Here is a 17,869-nt window from a genome sequence, read left to right as displayed (position 1 = left end):
TTAGTTGGTTATATCTCATAGTTAGGTCACCTCACAATGTGAAGTAAAATTACATTGTTGTTGCATAGGTTATGACTTGCAACTTAAAATATATGCATGACCAGATATCTAATGCCATGAATATGGTTATAAAGGCATTTGGTGTGATATCATGTCATATAGGCCAAGGAATTAAAGTCATAAATGTTCTCATTAAATAAAAGGTAAATGGTGTTTCATTAACTTGTTTTGTATACCTTTAGTCTACATTTCACATTGCCTTGTAGTAATGGTACATGTAATAGATTTAAGATGGTACATGTAATAGATTTAAGAAAAGGCATAGGTCAAGGTGTAGACTATTCAGTTAACAATCATCCAACATTTTATTCATAATACATTACAGATTGATTTTAATTGAACTTATTCACCATGTGTGAGGGTGTGCAAAATCTGTTAATTAGTCATTTCTAATCATATTATGTGATAGCATGCCAAATCAATTTCAATGACAAAAGAATTAGGGTGGCGGCACAATGACAGACAAGAGCATAGTCTTTTGAGCTCTTATTTTCATCTGAATTACATTCCTCCTCAAGATTGATTGATTTAGTAGGCAGAGTTTCTGTCCGAGCTGAGCTAAGGTTGTTATTCCTGTATTCCGAGGTGTGCTGTCCCATGAGAGAGGCCTGTAATCAGCGCTCTGCCTTTCACCTCCGCAACACTGCGTTCCAACTGCTCTCCTGCCGTCCTCAGTTCCTCCCTCTGCCTCACCAGGCAAACCCGCACCTCCTGAAGTTGCTCATTCAGCTCCAGGTATCTCCGACTCTGAAGGTACTTGGTCTCAACTTCGTTGTCTCTTGACCCTCGACTGGCATCTAAGGAACAAATTAAATTGCATTTAATAAGATTTTTATAGATTCAATTAATTCAAGAATATTCACTCCCAAAAAGTTCAATACTCTCATCACCATTGTTTACCCTCCATTTGGTCGCACTTGATACTGAGCGAACAAGCTCGGAAATTCGTGAACAATGTGATGGTCACATTTATTAGGGAAATGGGTGGCAACAGTGATGGGCATCCTCAAATAAAACATGACAACTCAGATTTATCTGAGCCTGATGGATATCATTTATCCACTTTGGGTAATGACCTTTTTTAAGAAACATCTCAGGCCCTTGAAGCCACAATCTGGAGTGGGTGAAGTTGCTTTGGCCTACACCTCCTCTGGCAACTTCAACGAACTAAGCATTTTTTTTTATTAAGAACAGCTCAAATAAATCAGTTATTTTTATGTGATGATGAACATACTGCTGTTGCTCCTTTTTTTTTGTTTAGATAGGCTAAGTACATTTACCTGAACCAAGACATATTTGTTGCCATCACATTGTTCATTAATTTCACTGTTCTTCCTCATCCCCTTCCCACCCCCCTCCTCCTCTCCCTCCTCTCATCCTCCCCAGCCAAACCACCCAGTGGGCCTGTTCTGTGCTCTCCTATATCCTATTGTGGATGTAGCTGTCTATCTGTTAGCTCTATGTGCTCCATGGCCATGAGTCAAAAGTGGTAGAGGGACCAGTACTCACAAATTCCAAAGAAGGGATGCTTTATTGCTCCACAGCAACATACTAGACAGGCAGGACCAATACATGGAGGTGAATGAGCCATAGTTAGCCGTCAGCTGCATTCACTCCCATGTATTTCCAAACGCGAAAACAACGGCAGTGAAAAACAGAGTCTGGTAATGATGAGTTTGTAACCCCGATAGTGTATTCAGCCTGTTATTTTGACGATTTTGATTTTCTGACCGTATATGGCAGCTGAGGTGAATAAGACGAATATGTCCAGCCCATGGATGTATTGGTCCAGCCAGACCTGTCTCCGGCGCTGGCACAGCGTAAACGAAGTGTGGAGATAGGTCTGGCTATGAGAGACGAGGCTGGAAGTCCTGACCTGGTTTCTAAGAGAGCGTGTTGCAGTCTTCTGCCTGACATTGAACCACAAACCTTCCTTTGAGAGTAACCCACGTTACGCCATTTCTCTGGACGATCGATCCAATGCATTCACGTTACCTCTCTCTCTCTCTCTCTCTCTCTCTCTCTCTCCCTCTCTCTCTCTCTGTTCCATGATAGCGCGCAGCATACCTTGGCCTCTCTCTCTCTCTCTCTCTCTTTCTCTTCTCTCTCTCTCTCTCTCTCTCTCTCTCTCTCACCTTGGTTGTTGTCCTCCAGGACGGTAAACACGGGGTCTTGTGGAACGGCTCTGTTGATGTCATCCAGAATTTGCTCCACAGTCGGCGGATCTGGTCGACTTGGAAGAACCACACGCTTTTTGCCTTTAGAACCCATATTCATTCTGGAACTAGTTAGATAGAAATGTCTGCTGCATCGGAAGTAATAAACAATTGCACGCCGCGGGATAAACTAATTCGAGGGTATTTCGACTAGGTAGCATAAAAAGACAGAAGCGACGTCGTAGAGTCACATTGTAGGCTTTCCGGAATTAGGCTACTGCTGCACGCAGCCCAGTAAAGTGGACGCACTTGACGAAACAACGGATGCGTCCCAAAACGTTTTCTCCCTCCCTTCGCTCTTTCGCTACCACTCGACTAGCCTACCCGGAAGGATGAGAGGGGAGGAGTGGAGGAAAGACTATGGGGACGCACTCTTGACGACAAACACTGATGACGTGGAACTCTAAAGTATTTTTTTTCTTCCAACATTGAATTATGTAGCGTAGCGTTACTAGCCCCTATTCAACTTCACCCATGGATGTATTAAATTGAACTGGATGGTGCATTGAAAGGTTGCCACGCATTCATTCCAATGAAAGTTGCTCACACAGCACATGAAGCGAAAATTAACATGAGATTTTTACTTCCTGCAGTGTAGGCCACTGCACATGCACAGTAGTGTTTTTCTTGGCTTCGTGGCCTACAACAGTGTTTCTCTACCAGGGGTCCATGGACCCCCTGTGGTCCCTAGCATAATTACAGGGGGTCCTTGTGAAAGTGTTTTAAAAAATATAAATTGTTTTTTTTGTGTTAAATATAGCCTATCAAATGAATTATTAAAATAATATGTATGAGCCCATCCTATTCAACAAAAATAATACTGGTTTAAAATGAACCAACAGGCTAGGCTTATTCGCACACATTAACAACTCACATTATGTTCAATTCATGGGTAGAAAATGTCTATCAGCATTTGCTACCTGTGAGGATGTGCTACCCATGAATTAAGCACAATAAAAAGGGTCGTAGGACATTCTGATAGACATTTCCCATCTGACAGGATGCGCTATCAGTGAGTTGAACATAATATATGTATAATGGTTGGTAGGTCATCCTGAGGAGCCGGGCCGAACAGGCCAGAACACCGGCTAAACAAAATCAGTCACCAATTTAGTTATCATCATCATCATTATCAAAATTTGCCTGGCCCCAGACTAGCCTTATATGTCCCGATTAATGCTCTTCATTTTATATGTTGAAGGCTATAATGTATGAATTGGAACTCGCCTTGACTTTTAAATACTGTAGATTATCAGATCTATCAGGCAAAGCTTCCTTTTTGTTAATATTAGATTGGGATTAAATGATTATGATGACACTTGTAAGAACAGGTGACAAAAATAATGTGCTTGGTCAACATGTGACCGAAACCTTTGACTGCATGTTTTTGACCCCCTCCTACTCAGGGCTGAACAGCGTCCCTCTGTATTGCCACGTGTAACAAGCACAAATGATTGTGTGGTTGAAGAGTAAATCATGATCAAAATGTCACAAATTGCAACCGAACCGGCACAGATTTCTTCAGCTAGCAAGTTACAGTATTCAACGTTTAACCATAAAGGAAAATGGAGACCTGGAATATTTGGTGAATGCAGTCTTTATATTATATCCTTTATCCATAGAATTTATCAGGGCTCTAGATTGTGTTTACAGGTTATCAAAATTGGCATAGCACCCTCTGCTGGGCTTCCCATGTATTTTTTCAGCCACTGATGCAATATTTGGTTTGTGATGTCATTGATAACAGATGTTTTGTTTGTGGATGTCATTGATAACAGATGTTTTGTTTGTGGTTGTCATTGATAACAGATGTTCTGCCTTCTCCTCTGTTTATTGAGCATTTCATTGTCATGTTAAGTTGTTCTCAGTTGTATTCACATTGATATATGGCTATTAAGGCTTTTCAATTAAACAATTGTTTACTAAAAGCTGCAATCACAAGAAAGGCAACATGAAAGTCAAGTGCTTCAAGTCTGTCTAAATGTTATTTATTTATTTAAACTGTATTTGACCAGGGGAGCCCATTGACATCACGGTCTCATTTGCAATGGTGCCCTGGAAACAAAACATCATGCATAAATAAAATAACTACAAAGACAAAAAAAAACACATTAAAATTAATTAAATAAATATAAAAACATAACCCATTTACACATTAAAATTGATCAAACTGATAATTTGATAAAACGAATTAAACTGATAAAGAACTTTTTTTTTTTTAAAGCACAAACTTCAAGGTGAATACATTCAATTAAACACAATACATTGTGTGAAAACGAGAAGAATGTGAGTCAACCATATCAAAGCCCAACAAATAGGGCTATTGTTTTAATCTGTGGGTACAGCACACTCCGTTATGTGCAGCATTTCTACTGATGCTGGATTTTCTTGTCATCTGTTAATCTGTTAATGTTAACTGTACCATCATGTTATGGTAGAACAGGCATGATACCTCAGTGGAAAAATATTCAGTCACGGTCTTCTTCATAAGAAATAAGTAGTCACCATGTCTTAAGCCTATTTATTCAATTGAACATTGATTCTTTTTTTCTTTTCTTCTTTTTTTTCTTTTTTAATTTTTCTTTTTTTCTTTTTTTTCTTTATTACAAATGTTCTACTGAGAGAGTGCATACTCTACTAATATACTGAACATCTCTATTTAGGGTGGCTTAAATTGTTTGAGCACAAAACTAATGTCCACAATACTAGAGTATACCATTTCCCTTTGGACGCATATGGGAACTAGTATTGTTGGTTCAGCTGTAATCAGTAGGAGACACGGGTTCTTCTGGTGGCATTCCGGCTGTTTTGTTATTCGGTCTTCTTTAACGTCACTGTCACTTCTTATTAATAGACACATTTACCTGTTTGCCTGTTTAAAAAAAAAAAGAGTTGTCAAAATCCAGCTTAGTTATTTGATCAATGTCACTCAATCAACACACATCTAATTACACAAGGACACCTGTTACTTACACATCCTCTATACAGTGTCTCTATGCTAACAGGTCAGTCCCCTGGCCACACAAATCTAGAAGATGACCATTGATGAGTAGGAGTGACATTGTTCAGTCCAGTTTATTATTATAATCCCAGAGGGCGACAGGTTAAAAACAACACAGCGTACAAAAATCAACAAGAACAAGCAGACGTTGAAATTACACACACATACAACATACGATACACACTGTACACACACAGTACTGTACAATGTCACGTAAACACTTACCATTAGTCTACACTGGGCTCATTCTATGGAGACAAGAAAAAGATACCAGGCAGTGAGGATGTATTGTCAAAGGAAATGTTGCTTCATGGTACAGTAGCAGATAAAATGAAAGGGAAATACTAAGAGTTGGGATACTAATGTTAAGCAACAATGCAGTTCTAATCCATCACTAATGTAGTGTAGATCATTCAAAGGAGTAATAATGCCTACTCCAGCAGAAGCTCTTAGTCCCACTGGGCTTTGCAGCCACTTCAGTGGGATTTGCAGACTTGTATCAGTATATGATCTGCTGTTAACCAATGTGAGTGGGGAGATGCCCCTGGATTCAGACCACCCCATCATCACCCTCACCCTAACCCTAACCCTAACCCTAACCCTAACCCTAACCCTCACCCCATCAGCTGGGCTCTCAAACCTTTTACAAACCACAATTGAGAGCTTCTTTACTGTAAACGTTTTATTGCTGACCTGAAACATTCAAAAAGCCTGATATATATCTACAGATGGCCTGTGTCTAACATGTATTTTGCTATGGAGTATGAAAGTATGAAAGATGGCCTGTACCCATTGACACAGCCAGCTGAAAATGTTCACTTGTTGTGAGAGACCATTACACGCGGTTGTAGAGGTTCCACTTAAACAGTCAGGCACCCAAAAGCACAATTAACTGGAAAACAACCACTTCACTGGTGTCCACCCTGTTGTTAAGATTCTTCAGGGCCCAGGGGTAGTACAGCATGTCCCAGGGGTAGTACAGCATGGCCCAGGGGTAGTACAGCATGGCCCAGGGGTAGTACAGCATGGCCCAGGGGTAGTACAGCATGGCCCAGGGGTAGTACAGCATGGCACACAATTATGTTATTGTGTTGACCTTTGTTTTGTTTCATGTAAGAAATGAACCCTTTCATACATTAAATATGACAACCTCAGGATTTTTACTAAGTGTTTTTAGGGCTCTATAGGCCTGAAAAACAAGTTTTGAATATTTTTAACACATTTTTGTCCACTTAGATGGACAGCGTGTGTATTTGTTTTCAACTGAATTAATATGTATTTAACAAACAAATGAATAAAATTATATACTGTATAAAGATGCATACACTACTTGGAAAATACTCCGAAAATTTAGCAATTGCACAACTCCTTAGTTGTTGCTTGATGTCAACTTATTATTTTTTTTTACCTGCAAGGGTCTCTTACTATAGAATAATTGTCAAGATATTGATGAGCAACTTGGCTTAGCATCTTGGTTTTTATTATTTTTTGTTGCTCTTACAATGGCTTGCCACTGGGTGGCAGTGTATGGGACAATGCTCCAGCATCCACTCTAGTGGCTGATATGCAACTACAGTATGCCTTCAAAACACATGCATATACAAGAAAACAGCTTTTGAATAGCTGTCCATGGTAGTGACCTCTATGTGTGAAAGGGTTAAAATTTAATTAGAGTTTAAATAGGCCTATTACTAGTACACAACTAGCCTTTTTTGTTTTGGTGTGCCAGACTCTCCTGCTCCCACAGACTGAAGACAAATGCAATGAAGTGCAGGTTATTCAGACTAGTCTAGTGCTAGAATGGGGGGCAGGCAGGGATGGTAAAGGAAAGAGTGGGATTGGTTTTACATACAGGTATCGCTGAGCTGGGTAGGCCTTTGGCCGTTTGTGTCTGTGCAGAAAGGAGAGTCTTGTTTTTCACCAGTGTTTGAAGAACTTCAGCCAGAAAAGTGAAAGAGAGATGAAAAGAGAAAGAGAGATGAGTTACATACAAACACACATGAGAAAACGCTGCCCATTCTGTCAGCGGTGCCTGTGGCATAGGTGTAGGGAGAACATGGAGTGTGTATGTGTGTGTGTGTGTGTGTGTGGGGGGGGTCCGGGGTCTGGGGAGATGAATCTTGCAATGGCCCTTGTTTATCTTGATAGAAACGGAACAGAGGTAGGGACAGAGACAGGGACAGAGACAGGAAGAGGGGAGAGCCAGAGGGACAGAGACAGGAAGAGGGGAGAGCCAGAGGGACAGAGACAGGAAGAGGGGAGAGCCTTAGGGACAGAGACAGGAAGAGGGGAGAGCCATAGGGACAGAGACAGGAAGAGGGGAGAGCCATAGGGACAGAGACAGGGACAGAGACAGGAAGAGGGGAGAGCCAGAGGGATAGAGACAGGGACAGAGACAGGGACAGAGACAGGAAGAGGGGAGAGCCTTAAGGACAGAGACAGGGACAGAGACAGGGACAGAGACAGGGACAGAGACAGGAAGAGGGGAGAGCCAGAGGGATAGAGACAGGGACAGAGACAGGAAGAGGGGAGAGCCAGAGAGATAGAGTGGAGGGGCACAAGAGATTGAAGTGGCAAAAGAAGGGGAATTTGTTCCACGATTCCAAGCTTCTTTTTGTTTTAGTGCCCAAATTATAATTGTTATTATATTATCATGTTATTATTAATGCTGTAGTAAAGCCAAACAGTTGTCAACAAAGGTGCAGTTTTCACAGAGAAGCTCAATCACAATCCCTCTCGGTTTATCATACAGTAGCAATATATAAATGTTTAAAAGCTTATGAAAATTGTACATACTGCAGAAAGTCAACCTGTATATAAAATTCTGTGCTGAAAAAACAATTAAAACAAGCACCCTTTACAGATCTAAAGCTAAAAGGTTTTAACCAAATTCACACTGCAAAGAAAACATACAGAACAAAAACAATACAACAAACTCCGAACAACAAACAACACGACTTGTGGTACCTTCTCTGGTGACGGATTCTGCAGCGTTCATGGCCTTCCCACTCAGGTCGGTGACCATGTTGTCAATGGTGTCCTCGTGGCGCAGGAAGATGGGCCGTACCACCCGGGTATACAGGATCTGAGAGCCGTTCCAGGCGACGGGGGCCATGCACCACAACAGGAACAGGCACTGGACAAAATGAGGGAGAGACAAGATGATCACAAATGGTACTAAAAGGACAGGTTCACCCAATTTGAATGTTCTATATCATTTTTCCGTCCGTCTCTGAGCGATGTTCTATCAATTCCCAGGGTTAACGTTGGTATCAAGTGTGTCTAAGTTATTGCCAATAACTTATTTTTTCATGTTTCATTTAATGTTTCAGGGTCGTGGGCAGTTTATTTTAGCAACAATTCCACTGCTAGATGAAAACGATGCTTGTGTTTCACCAAGCATGAAAGCGGACGACCTCATTTGGACTCTGAAGTCTGACATACAGAAAAGGATCCCCATATTGCTCGTTTCCTGGGTAACTTAAAGGGGAACGCCGCTTTCATAGCAAGTTTAGCTCAAATGTCGCTTTGTCCTCAATGAAACCGAGCAGAAACCGAGCATGGGGCTCAAGCAGAGGCCCATAGACCTCCATTATAAAGGGGGTGCGCGCACAGAGGAAAAAGGAGCTAGCTTACTACTGCACGGATCGGTTAAATGTTGGTGTGTATGGATCGGTTAAATGTTGGTGTGTATGGATCGGTTAAATGTTAGTGTGTACGGATCGGTTTCATCGAGGACAAAGCGACATTTGAGCTAAACTTCCTATTCTTAAAGCGTTCCCCTTTAAGCTACCAGGTGAAGTGATTTAGTGGGTGTATTTTATTACAATACATGTGAGAGTATCCATAGCAGTATACAATTTATATGAGTGAATCGTTCCTTTAAGCCATCATACAAGCAGACATGCATGCTTGTCAACAAAGATAAAATGACAATGAGTCCAGAGCACTGGACCTGTGCTTAATTCACCTGAATACTCTGAGAAGATACATATGATCTTATTACTGTAACCTTTCTCAGGGAAGATAACAAGCAGCAATGTAGGTTTTGTATCAGTATGTTCAGCTTACTGTTATCCAGTGCCAGAAGACCAGCAGCTGCTGAATACATCTATCTACCTGATATTTTCCTTTCCTGACATGAAAGCTAGCCTCATTAGACCATCCTGATCTCGTCAGCTCCGATTCCTTTTCTCTCACAAATCAGTATGGATGCTCTCCATAGAGATCCATTTGTGGCAGATCAGAAAATGATCTCGCCGATCAGCGTTCTATGAGGAAATACAAACAGCTATGCTGGGCGGGTTTAGTTGGAGGAGCGGTTGAAGTTAGCATGTGATAAACGGTTATAGACAGATGGTTCATCCAATCACATCCGATTTTTGAAAGCGCCTGCCCTTTTCCAAACACTTTCCAACAGATAGTTCCCAGATGGTTATGCGAAGCAATCTGGCGTGTCAGCTAAACACAGCTTACCTTGAAGGCATAGTAGAATGGAAACCAGTAGAGGAAGATGTCCGAGAAGAATTCACCTACACTGAAGATCCCATACACCACCCAGTACGTCAGCCATTTTGTGTCATCCTCTTTATTTTCACTTTCAATAGCTTTGATTCTACAGAGAGAGAGAGAGAGAGAGAGAGAGAGAGAGAGACAGAGAGAGAGACAGAGAGAGAGAGAGAGAGAGAGAGACAGAGAGAGAGAGAGAGAGAGAGAGAGACAGAGAGAGAGAGAGAGAGAGAGAGAGAGAGAGAGACAGAGAGAGAGAGAGAGAGAGAGAGAGAGACAGAGAGAGAGACAGAGAGAGAGAGAGAGAGAGAGACAGAGAGAGAGAGAGAGAGAGAGAGAGAGAGAGAGACAGAGAGAGAGAGAGAGAGAGAGAGAGAGAGAGAGAGACAGAGAGAGAGAGAGACACAGTAATAATAACTGCAGGGTTGCCATTTCAGCTCCCTGCTACCATCACATACAAATGTAGACAAATCATTTGATCCTGAGCTTGTTGACTTGTTTACAAGAGCTGGCCAGCAGCTGTCCCTCTGCCTTCTGTTCCCTTCTGAGTTGTTCCAGGTCATATATATACATAACAATTCATATAAATAATATCAAATTAATCATAAATGAACATTCAAACTTCAGATTTTGTGATTGGAACCATTGTTGGTAAGGTTGAGATTGTGAGTGTGAAGTCAGTTTTCAGGAATATTTTCATAATTCATATAGGCCTACAACTTTTTTATTTTTAACTATATCAACTAGCCTACTGTAATACTGCCTGTCACAAGATCTGAATAATATTGCCAGCCTATTGAGTTAAATTGACCCAAACATAACAGATGGGAGTGAAAAGAGCCAAACATAAGCGAGAGATGAATGATGTGTTTATATGTTGCCTGGTTGGGGGATGGCTGTAAGAGCGCGGTCAGTAATTAATGCTTTTGAAAAATCATCCATCCCTCATCCTTTCTTTCTTTCCTCTGTCTTTAGTACTTACGAGTAATATGCAGGATACACAAAACCTATCATGTTGCATAGAAGGGCAGCTCCATATCCATACACCAAATAAAGTCCTGTCAGAGACACAGCTCCTGTTGAGAACACAAGCAAGACAGTTAGGGATGAAGCACAGGGTCTCCAGATTACAGCCATCCAACTCATGCTCTGTCGTGATAGGGAAATGATGAGTTTATTTGACCAGTGGTAAATGATTACTTGTCTCTAACTAACTAGCGATTGAGACAAAAGGAGACACTGTACGTAAGCACGGGGACAGTGCGGTGCTGGCCTCGCGTTTTTGCCCGGGAGCAGCAGCAGGGTGCTGGGGCGAGGCAGCCGGGGCCAAGCACAACTACAACGCGAGGGCCCGGGGAGTGCGCTTTCTGCCTGGAGAGATGGTCTGGGTCCACAGCCCCCAGAGGAAGAAGGGCTGGTTCCCCCGAGCTTTAGAGCCAGCGGGGCGGGGCCCTGCCGAGTGCTGGGGAGGTTGGGGGAGGTGATCTACAGGGTGCAGCTGCCTTCCAGGGGGAGGAAGGTGGTGCTCCACCGAGGTAGATGGCTAGTTAATAAGTGGTGTGTGTGCTGTGTCTCTCCTCCTGTGTGGACCAGCATGTGTGTCCGTTGCTGGGGGGCAGGAAGTAGCCCACAGGTGTGACTATGTGGCCGTGGCACTGACTCTTTTGTTGTTGTTAATAAACCAATATATATGATGATCTGAATTGCGCCTCAGACACTTTTGTGAGAAAGCTAAAATACATTTATGAGACTAATTTGATTGTCAATAATTATTCTTGGATTGACTCTGTCTTATCTGTCATCTCTTTTTGTCCTGAAGAATGGATCCTACAACCTCCGTTCTCAGGACTTTCTTCACTTTGCTGTTCCCAGTGTCAGAAGGGAGTTGGGAAGGAAGGCTTTTAGGTTCTCTGCTCCAACTTCATGGTTTAAACTGCAGTTGGAGCTCAAACTTCAAAGCCTGGTGTCTGTGAACATATTAAAATCCATGATTAATCCGATTGTATCCAGGCTTTATGAGTGTAAATGTTTTAACTGATTTACTTGATTGTCAATTCTACTGTTTTTAATCTGTATGTTATGTATATTCTAGTTATGTTATGTTAAATTATTTTAGCCAGTTATTACCCTTTATGTTATTTATTTATTTATTTATTTATTTTTTTACTGCACTCTGTGAAGCACCTTGCGATTTTTCCTGCATTTTAAAGTGTGCTATATAAATAAAATTTATTATAATTATGATAATAATAATTATTATTATTATTGAATGGATGAATATCTCATACCCACACATTAACCAACATATTATAAACAACGACACAAAAGCAACACCATGGTATAAAACAGACTACTTTTTGACTGTTCGTGAGGGATAACCAAAGACAAATGTCCATGACTTCAATATAGATTTACTAAGTGGACCCCATTGCAATAAACTATAAATTCGCACGCCAAAATGACGGACTTTAATCTGTATAAAAAGGTAAATACATACCAAAGGCAATTATCTTTTTTTTAATCCCTGTTTTCTCCTCCAGTGTCCCAATGCAGTCTGTCACTATATTTTTCTCATTCAAGAATTGTTCTGCGCGGTCTTTGAGTTTAGTAAACAGTTCTATCAGACCCATGCTCGTAAGGCGTCTTGTAACACTACGTTACACAATTCTATAAGAATATTCAGATATGCCTCGGTAGAAATGTACACTAAATAGCTCACTATTCAATTACGCTGACGGTATGCTCCTGGCTTTCGGCTGTTAAATCCGCTTTAGCGGAGGCTCTAGTCTCCGGTGCGTCATTTGCGCTGGGGAGGGAATTGTCAAGGATGATGACTGGCAGGAGTTAAACCAATAGAAGCTCTAACCCAGCAGCCAATCATACTGTAGTCTCTGGGATGACCACTAACAACAAGGATGCAAATCCAATTTATTTAGGGTCGGCTATAGGGGTCAGGAACATACGGAAGAGCATTGGGGCCAACAACTGAGTTTATATTTTTTTAAGCTTCTGAGTTTAAAGTCAGAATTTCTGAGAAAAAAGTCAGAGATAACTTCAGAGATTAAAGTCCGAATTTCTGAGATTAAAGTCCGAATTTCTGAGAAAAAAAAGTCAGAAATAATTTCTGAGAAAAAAGTCAGAATTTCTGACTTTAAACTCAGAATCTTAAAAAAAACAACCTCTGCTGTTGGCCCTAATGCTCTTCCGTAGGAACATGTTTGACAGCAACAGACATACACACAAAAAACGTGTAGCCTAATCTGCGAGCCACAATGGATGAAAACCAAACCATGAGTTTGTATGAAAAACACTGTATGGCAAATGTACTCTCTCAATATTGCCCTTAAGCATGTCATCATGTGCAGTGATATTAGGGCACCGATACATGAGGCGACAAATGTCAAACAAAATCATACAGTTGCAGTTTATGTGCCCATGGGAACTTTGCACTTGTTCATTATGTTTACAAAAAATCCTAAAAAAAAGTTTTTTCACTGTCATTATGGGGTATTGTGCTGTATATATGTAGATTGATGAGGGAAAAATGAATTTAATCAATTTTGGAATAAGGCTGTAACATAACAAAATGTGGAAAAAGTGAAGTGTGAATACTTTCCGGATGCACTGTAATTCTCCAATAAAATTAGAGTCATGAACTTTATTCATTTGCCTGTCTGTAGAACATGGCAACTTCTCTTGAGCCTCTGACTGAGAATCTAGATGACAGATAATACAGTGCTCTATCTGTCCAGCAGGGGGCTCTACAGGACAATGAACAGCAGTCTAACAGCATGACGTGACAATAAGCTTCTCAGTAAATAAAATATGTGAGAGATTCTACTGAGAGATGTTTTGTGAGATATGGTGACATGATGTGACATAAATTAAAAGCTGTACATGGTTGTCATAACCTCTAAGAATTACAACAAGAAAACACAATCTCTCTTTCTCTCAAAGCACTCTGGCAGAACCAGGAAATGCCTTGCTCCTCCCACTATTCTCTCTCTCTTCTGAGGAAACGAAAGTAGCTTAATCTCTCTCTAGCTCTGCGTGTGTGAGAAAGACTGAGTAACCATGTCGTGTTCCAAACACACCAGCATGGCCCAGCAGGGAGTTCTGATTGACCAGGATCAGTTTTCCTGTTCTATCTGTCTGGACCTCTTAAAGGATCCAGTCACCCTCCCCTGTGGTCACAGCTACTGTAGCAGCTGTATCGAGGACTGCTTTAACCAGGATGAGCAGAAGAGAGTCTACAGCTGCCCACAGTGCAGAGAGATCTTCACTCCCAGGCCTGCTCTGAGGAGGAACACCATGCTGGCTGAGGTGGTGGAGAAGCTGAAGGAGACAGGAGGAGCCCAGGCCGCCCCCTCTGAGCTGACCAGCCCAGCTGGGTCAGAGCTGGTGACCTGTGACCTCTGCACCGGGACCAGGAAGCAGAGCGCCCTCATGTCCTGTCTGGTGTGTCTGTTGTCCTACTGTGAGACTCACCTCCAGCCCCACTACCAGGTTCCTAGAATGAAGAAGCACAAGCTGGTCAAAGCCACGTGTGGACTGGAGGAGAGGATCTGCACGCGTCATGACAAGCTGCTGGAGGTCTTCTGTCGGACAGACCAGCAGTGTATCTGTTATCTGTGTACCATGGATGCACATAAAGGCCATGATACGGTGCCAGCCACAGCCGAGAGGGCAGAGAAACAGGTAAGACCAGAATAGGTGGTTCATTTGGAATGTGGAATGAACAACATCAAGAGATACTGTACAGAAAGATGGTGGTTCTTCATTCATTTTTAAAGAATAGATTGTGGATAAAATATGATAAAAGTATATTGAATTGAATCACCATTTGACTGAGAAAGACAAGCTAACTCTGAACGATCGTTAGTGTATCGTTGTCTTTTATAAGTAAGTCCAGTCTGAACTCGTATCTGGCCTACATACAGTGAAGAACTATAAAATGTCACCAAGTGCTGACTCATATCAGGACTTGCAGGAGGAGTGTAATGCTGCTGACTCATCAAAGTGACATCAAATTGTAAAACGATTTATCTATTGTAAAACGTTGATGCTTCAACATTTTTTTTATTGGTGTCTCATTTTTGTTGTGTTCCCAAAGTATTTACTTTTTAACTCGACACAACTTGCCTTCTGAGTGGCTCTTGTCCAGGCTTGTTTTAGAAGATAGAAGCCAAAGTGCTTCCATACTATTTGCTTTTAGAGCAGCGCGTGCCATCTTCACCAGAACTCAAACGTAAACACGAACACTGTTATGTAACATACGTTTTTCTGCATCGAGCAATGCATCGTCCAAGAGCGAATCATGGTGTATATAAGAAAGAAAAAAAAGATCATCCCTACAACTCATGTTTACCAGCTGTATCAATGTTGGTGATACTGTCATTTCTTATGACAGAGCTCAAGTACTCCAGAGTCCTACTGTAACTTTTAATGTTTTGTTGTAATTTGTGTGTTTATCTCCAGAGCAAGCTGGGTCTGAGTCAGCAGGAAGTCCAGCAGAGAGTCCAGGAGAGAGAGAAGGAGCTGAAGGAGGTCCAGCAGGCTGTGGAGTCTCTCCAGGTCAGCATCAGGATGTCAGCTACTCTAGCTATGGTGGAGGGAGATACCAGGCCTCGTGAGACCATCCTGAACTCACCAGCTCTCTTTCAGTTTTCCTCCACAGATCAGGATGGTGTTATGAGGCTAGGAGATACCTGTAGGACAGTTATAACTGTCACATTCAGGATTATTGGTTTCACTTGAACTTTCTTTCTTTCTTTCTTTCTTTCTTTCTTTCTTTCTTTCTTCTTTCTTTCTTTCTTTCTTTCTTTCTTTGTCCAGCGCTCTGGCCAGGCAGCAGAGCAGGACAGTGAGAGGATCTTCACTGAGCTGATCTGCTCCATTGAGAGAAGGCGCTCTGAGGTGAAGGAGCTGATCAGAGCCCAGCAGAGGGCAGCAGTGAGTCAGGCTGAAGGACTGGTGGAGAGACTGGAGAAGGAGATAGCTGAGCTGAGGAGGAGAGACGCGGAGCTGGAGCAGCTCTCACACACAGAAGACCACATCCACTTCCTCCAGGTACAGTAGCTGGACTCTCCTGGTACCTGACATGTGAACATCAACTGGTTTGGTCTATTGATTAGGCAGAATATTCTGTACACTTGGTATGTGTTTCTGTTTATTTCCTATCTCTCTCTTTCTCTCTCTCTTTCTCTCTCTCTTTCTCTCTCTCTCTCTCTCTCTCTCTCTCTCTCTCTCCAGAGTTACCAGTCTGTTTCCAGTCCCAGTGTATCTTCAGACCTCCCCAGCGTCTCTGTCCCTTCTCTTCAGTTCTTCAGTGATGTGACTAAGGCTGTCTCTGAGCTGAGAGAGAAACTAGAGGACGTGATCAAGGGAGAGTGGTCCAGCATCTCCTTCACAGGTGTGTTGGAGGAGTTTTGAGAAAATTATTCTGTAAAAATATCACTAAAGTACGGAGAGCAACAAGTGATCCTGTCTCGTCCAATAAGAAACAATGTGACCAGAAGAAAGATTTGGGGTTCACAATGAAACACATTGAACACATCTCTGTATACTGTCTACTTGGCTTTAAAATTGATGTGTGTGTGTGTGTGTGTGTGTGTGTGTGTGTGTGTGTGTGTGTGTGTGTGTGTGTGTGTGTGTGTGAAGTCTCTTTAGTGGGTGTGTTGTCTCCTCCAGAGCCCAGGACCAGAGCACATTTCTTACATTGTGAGTGTGTGAAGTCTCCACCTCTCTCTGTTGAATGATAAATCAACAATACCAGCTTTAAGGGGGACAGATGAACGGTCATGTTATTAACTCTGATCTGGTCTCTGCTCTGTTCCCAGATTCCTGTCCGCTCACTCTGGACCCAAACACAGCATACAGACACCTCTCTCTGTCTGGGGAGAACAGGAAGGTGACATGTTCAGATCAGATCCAGTCATATCCTGACCATCCAGACAGATTCACCCGCTGCTCCCAGGTGCTGTGTAGAGAGGCTCTGTCTGGGCGCTGTTACTGGGAGGTGGAATGGAGAGGTGGTGTTATCATAGCAGTCTCATATAAAGACATCAGCAGAACAGACTCCTCCTCCTCCTCCTCCTCCTCCTCCAGGTTTGGTTTCAATAACAAGTCCTGGTGTTTACAGTGTTCTAGCGATGGTTACAGGTTCATTCATAATAATGTTCAGACTGAACTATCAGGCCCTCAGTCCTCCAGAGTAGGAGTGCACCTGGATCACAAGGCAGGTTCTCTGTCCTTCTACAGCGTCTCTGACACAGTGACCCTCCTCCACAAAGTCCAGACCACATTCACCCAGCCACTCTATCCTGGGTTTAGGGTTTGGGGTTATAATACCTGTGCAGAGATCAGTAAACTGTGGTAGAGGGAGGGGGATCCTTCCAGAGGATGGGGGGAGAGTAGGGGGGAGGAGATGAGGGGGGGGGGTCAGGGGAAGAGGAGAGGAACGTAACGTTGCCTCTGGCTCAGGTTTGGAACCTCATGAAGCAGAGTTCAGACTAGATTCACCCAGCCACTCTATCCTGGGTTTGTATGCCTTCATGCAGTCACGCTTTTCTCAGTCATTTTGTTTTTATAGATTCAGTTGATTACTAATAATCGTTCTTGCATTGTACTTCAGGAGGCCTAATAGAAGGAAATCTTCATGCCATCATTTGATTATAATAGTTGAACTTTGGTTCTTTAATATTGTAATTTCAACTTGATCATTGTATATAATACTTTTGTCTTAGATTCATTTATAAGCATCTATTATAAAGGATGATATTGTTGATGGACTTTGATACTGTATAAGGGGTCTTTTTTCTCTGTATAATGACTGAATCAGGTATTCATGAATGTTGGTGTTCATGACTACTGTTTAAATGATTGGTTAGTTGTTTTCTCTCCTACTGTTACCTAAGTGGCTGTTATATTTCATCCTGAAGTAAAGATTAAATAAAGGCATATGAAACTGAAAGACATTTCATTACTGTATGAAAATGTGTGGAATTTGCTCTTATTACTAAAACTATTTCCCTCCCTTCCTCCCCGTCACCACCTTACATCCTTTCATCCTTCTCTCCGTCTT

General features: G+C 42.1%; 3 protein-coding genes across 3 annotated transcripts in view; 1 reads left to right on the top strand and 2 right to left on the bottom strand.

Moving 5' to 3' along the window:
• Window positions 1–341: 341 nt before the first annotated feature.
• cUnh19orf25 (chromosome Un C19orf25 homolog) lies at window positions 342–2,557 on the bottom strand. The gene is made up of 2 exons (XM_084444940.1): window positions 2,196–2,557; window positions 342–857 (listed from the first exon to the last, which is right to left on the bottom strand). Exons 1-2 carry the CDS (start codon window positions 2,335–2,337, stop codon window positions 628–630), a joined length of 372 nt encoding a protein of 123 aa, XP_084301066.1. The 5' UTR covers window positions 2,338–2,557; the 3' UTR covers window positions 342–627.
• A 4,411-nt stretch (window positions 2,558–6,968) lies between these two features.
• Window positions 6,969–12,416, bottom strand: LOC311313666 (receptor expression-enhancing protein 6-like; the record flags this gene model as incomplete). The annotated part of the gene is made up of 6 exons (XM_084443840.1): window positions 6,969–7,025; window positions 7,130–7,212; window positions 8,245–8,413; window positions 9,754–9,892; window positions 10,769–10,862; window positions 12,284–12,416. 6 exons carry the CDS (start codon window positions 12,414–12,416, stop codon window positions 6,969–6,971), a joined length of 675 nt encoding a protein of 224 aa, XP_084299966.1.
• A 1,468-nt stretch (window positions 12,417–13,884) lies between these two features.
• LOC311313665 (tripartite motif-containing protein 16-like) overlaps window positions 13,885–17,869 on the top strand; it is a gene marked incomplete at both ends in the record, with an annotated part of 9,627 nt that continues 5,642 nt past the window's right edge. The window contains 6 exons of the mRNA XM_084443839.1: window positions 13,885–14,484; window positions 15,265–15,360; window positions 15,622–15,855; window positions 16,039–16,198; window positions 16,447–16,506; window positions 16,626–17,160. Of these exons, the coding sequence (XP_084299965.1) occupies window positions 13,885–14,484; window positions 15,265–15,360; window positions 15,622–15,855; window positions 16,039–16,198; window positions 16,447–16,506; window positions 16,626–17,160 (1,685 nt within the window). The remainder of the gene's footprint in view (window positions 14,485–15,264; window positions 15,361–15,621; window positions 15,856–16,038; window positions 16,199–16,446; window positions 16,507–16,625; window positions 17,161–17,869) is intronic.

The sequence above is a fragment of the Borostomias antarcticus genome (assembly GCF_949987555.1).
Source record: "Borostomias antarcticus genome assembly, chromosome: 10".
Taxonomy (NCBI): Eukaryota; Metazoa; Chordata; class Actinopteri; order Stomiiformes; family Stomiidae; genus Borostomias; species Borostomias antarcticus.
Note: the sequence above shows the minus strand (reverse complement) of the source record. Positions and strands in the feature narration are given on the sequence as shown.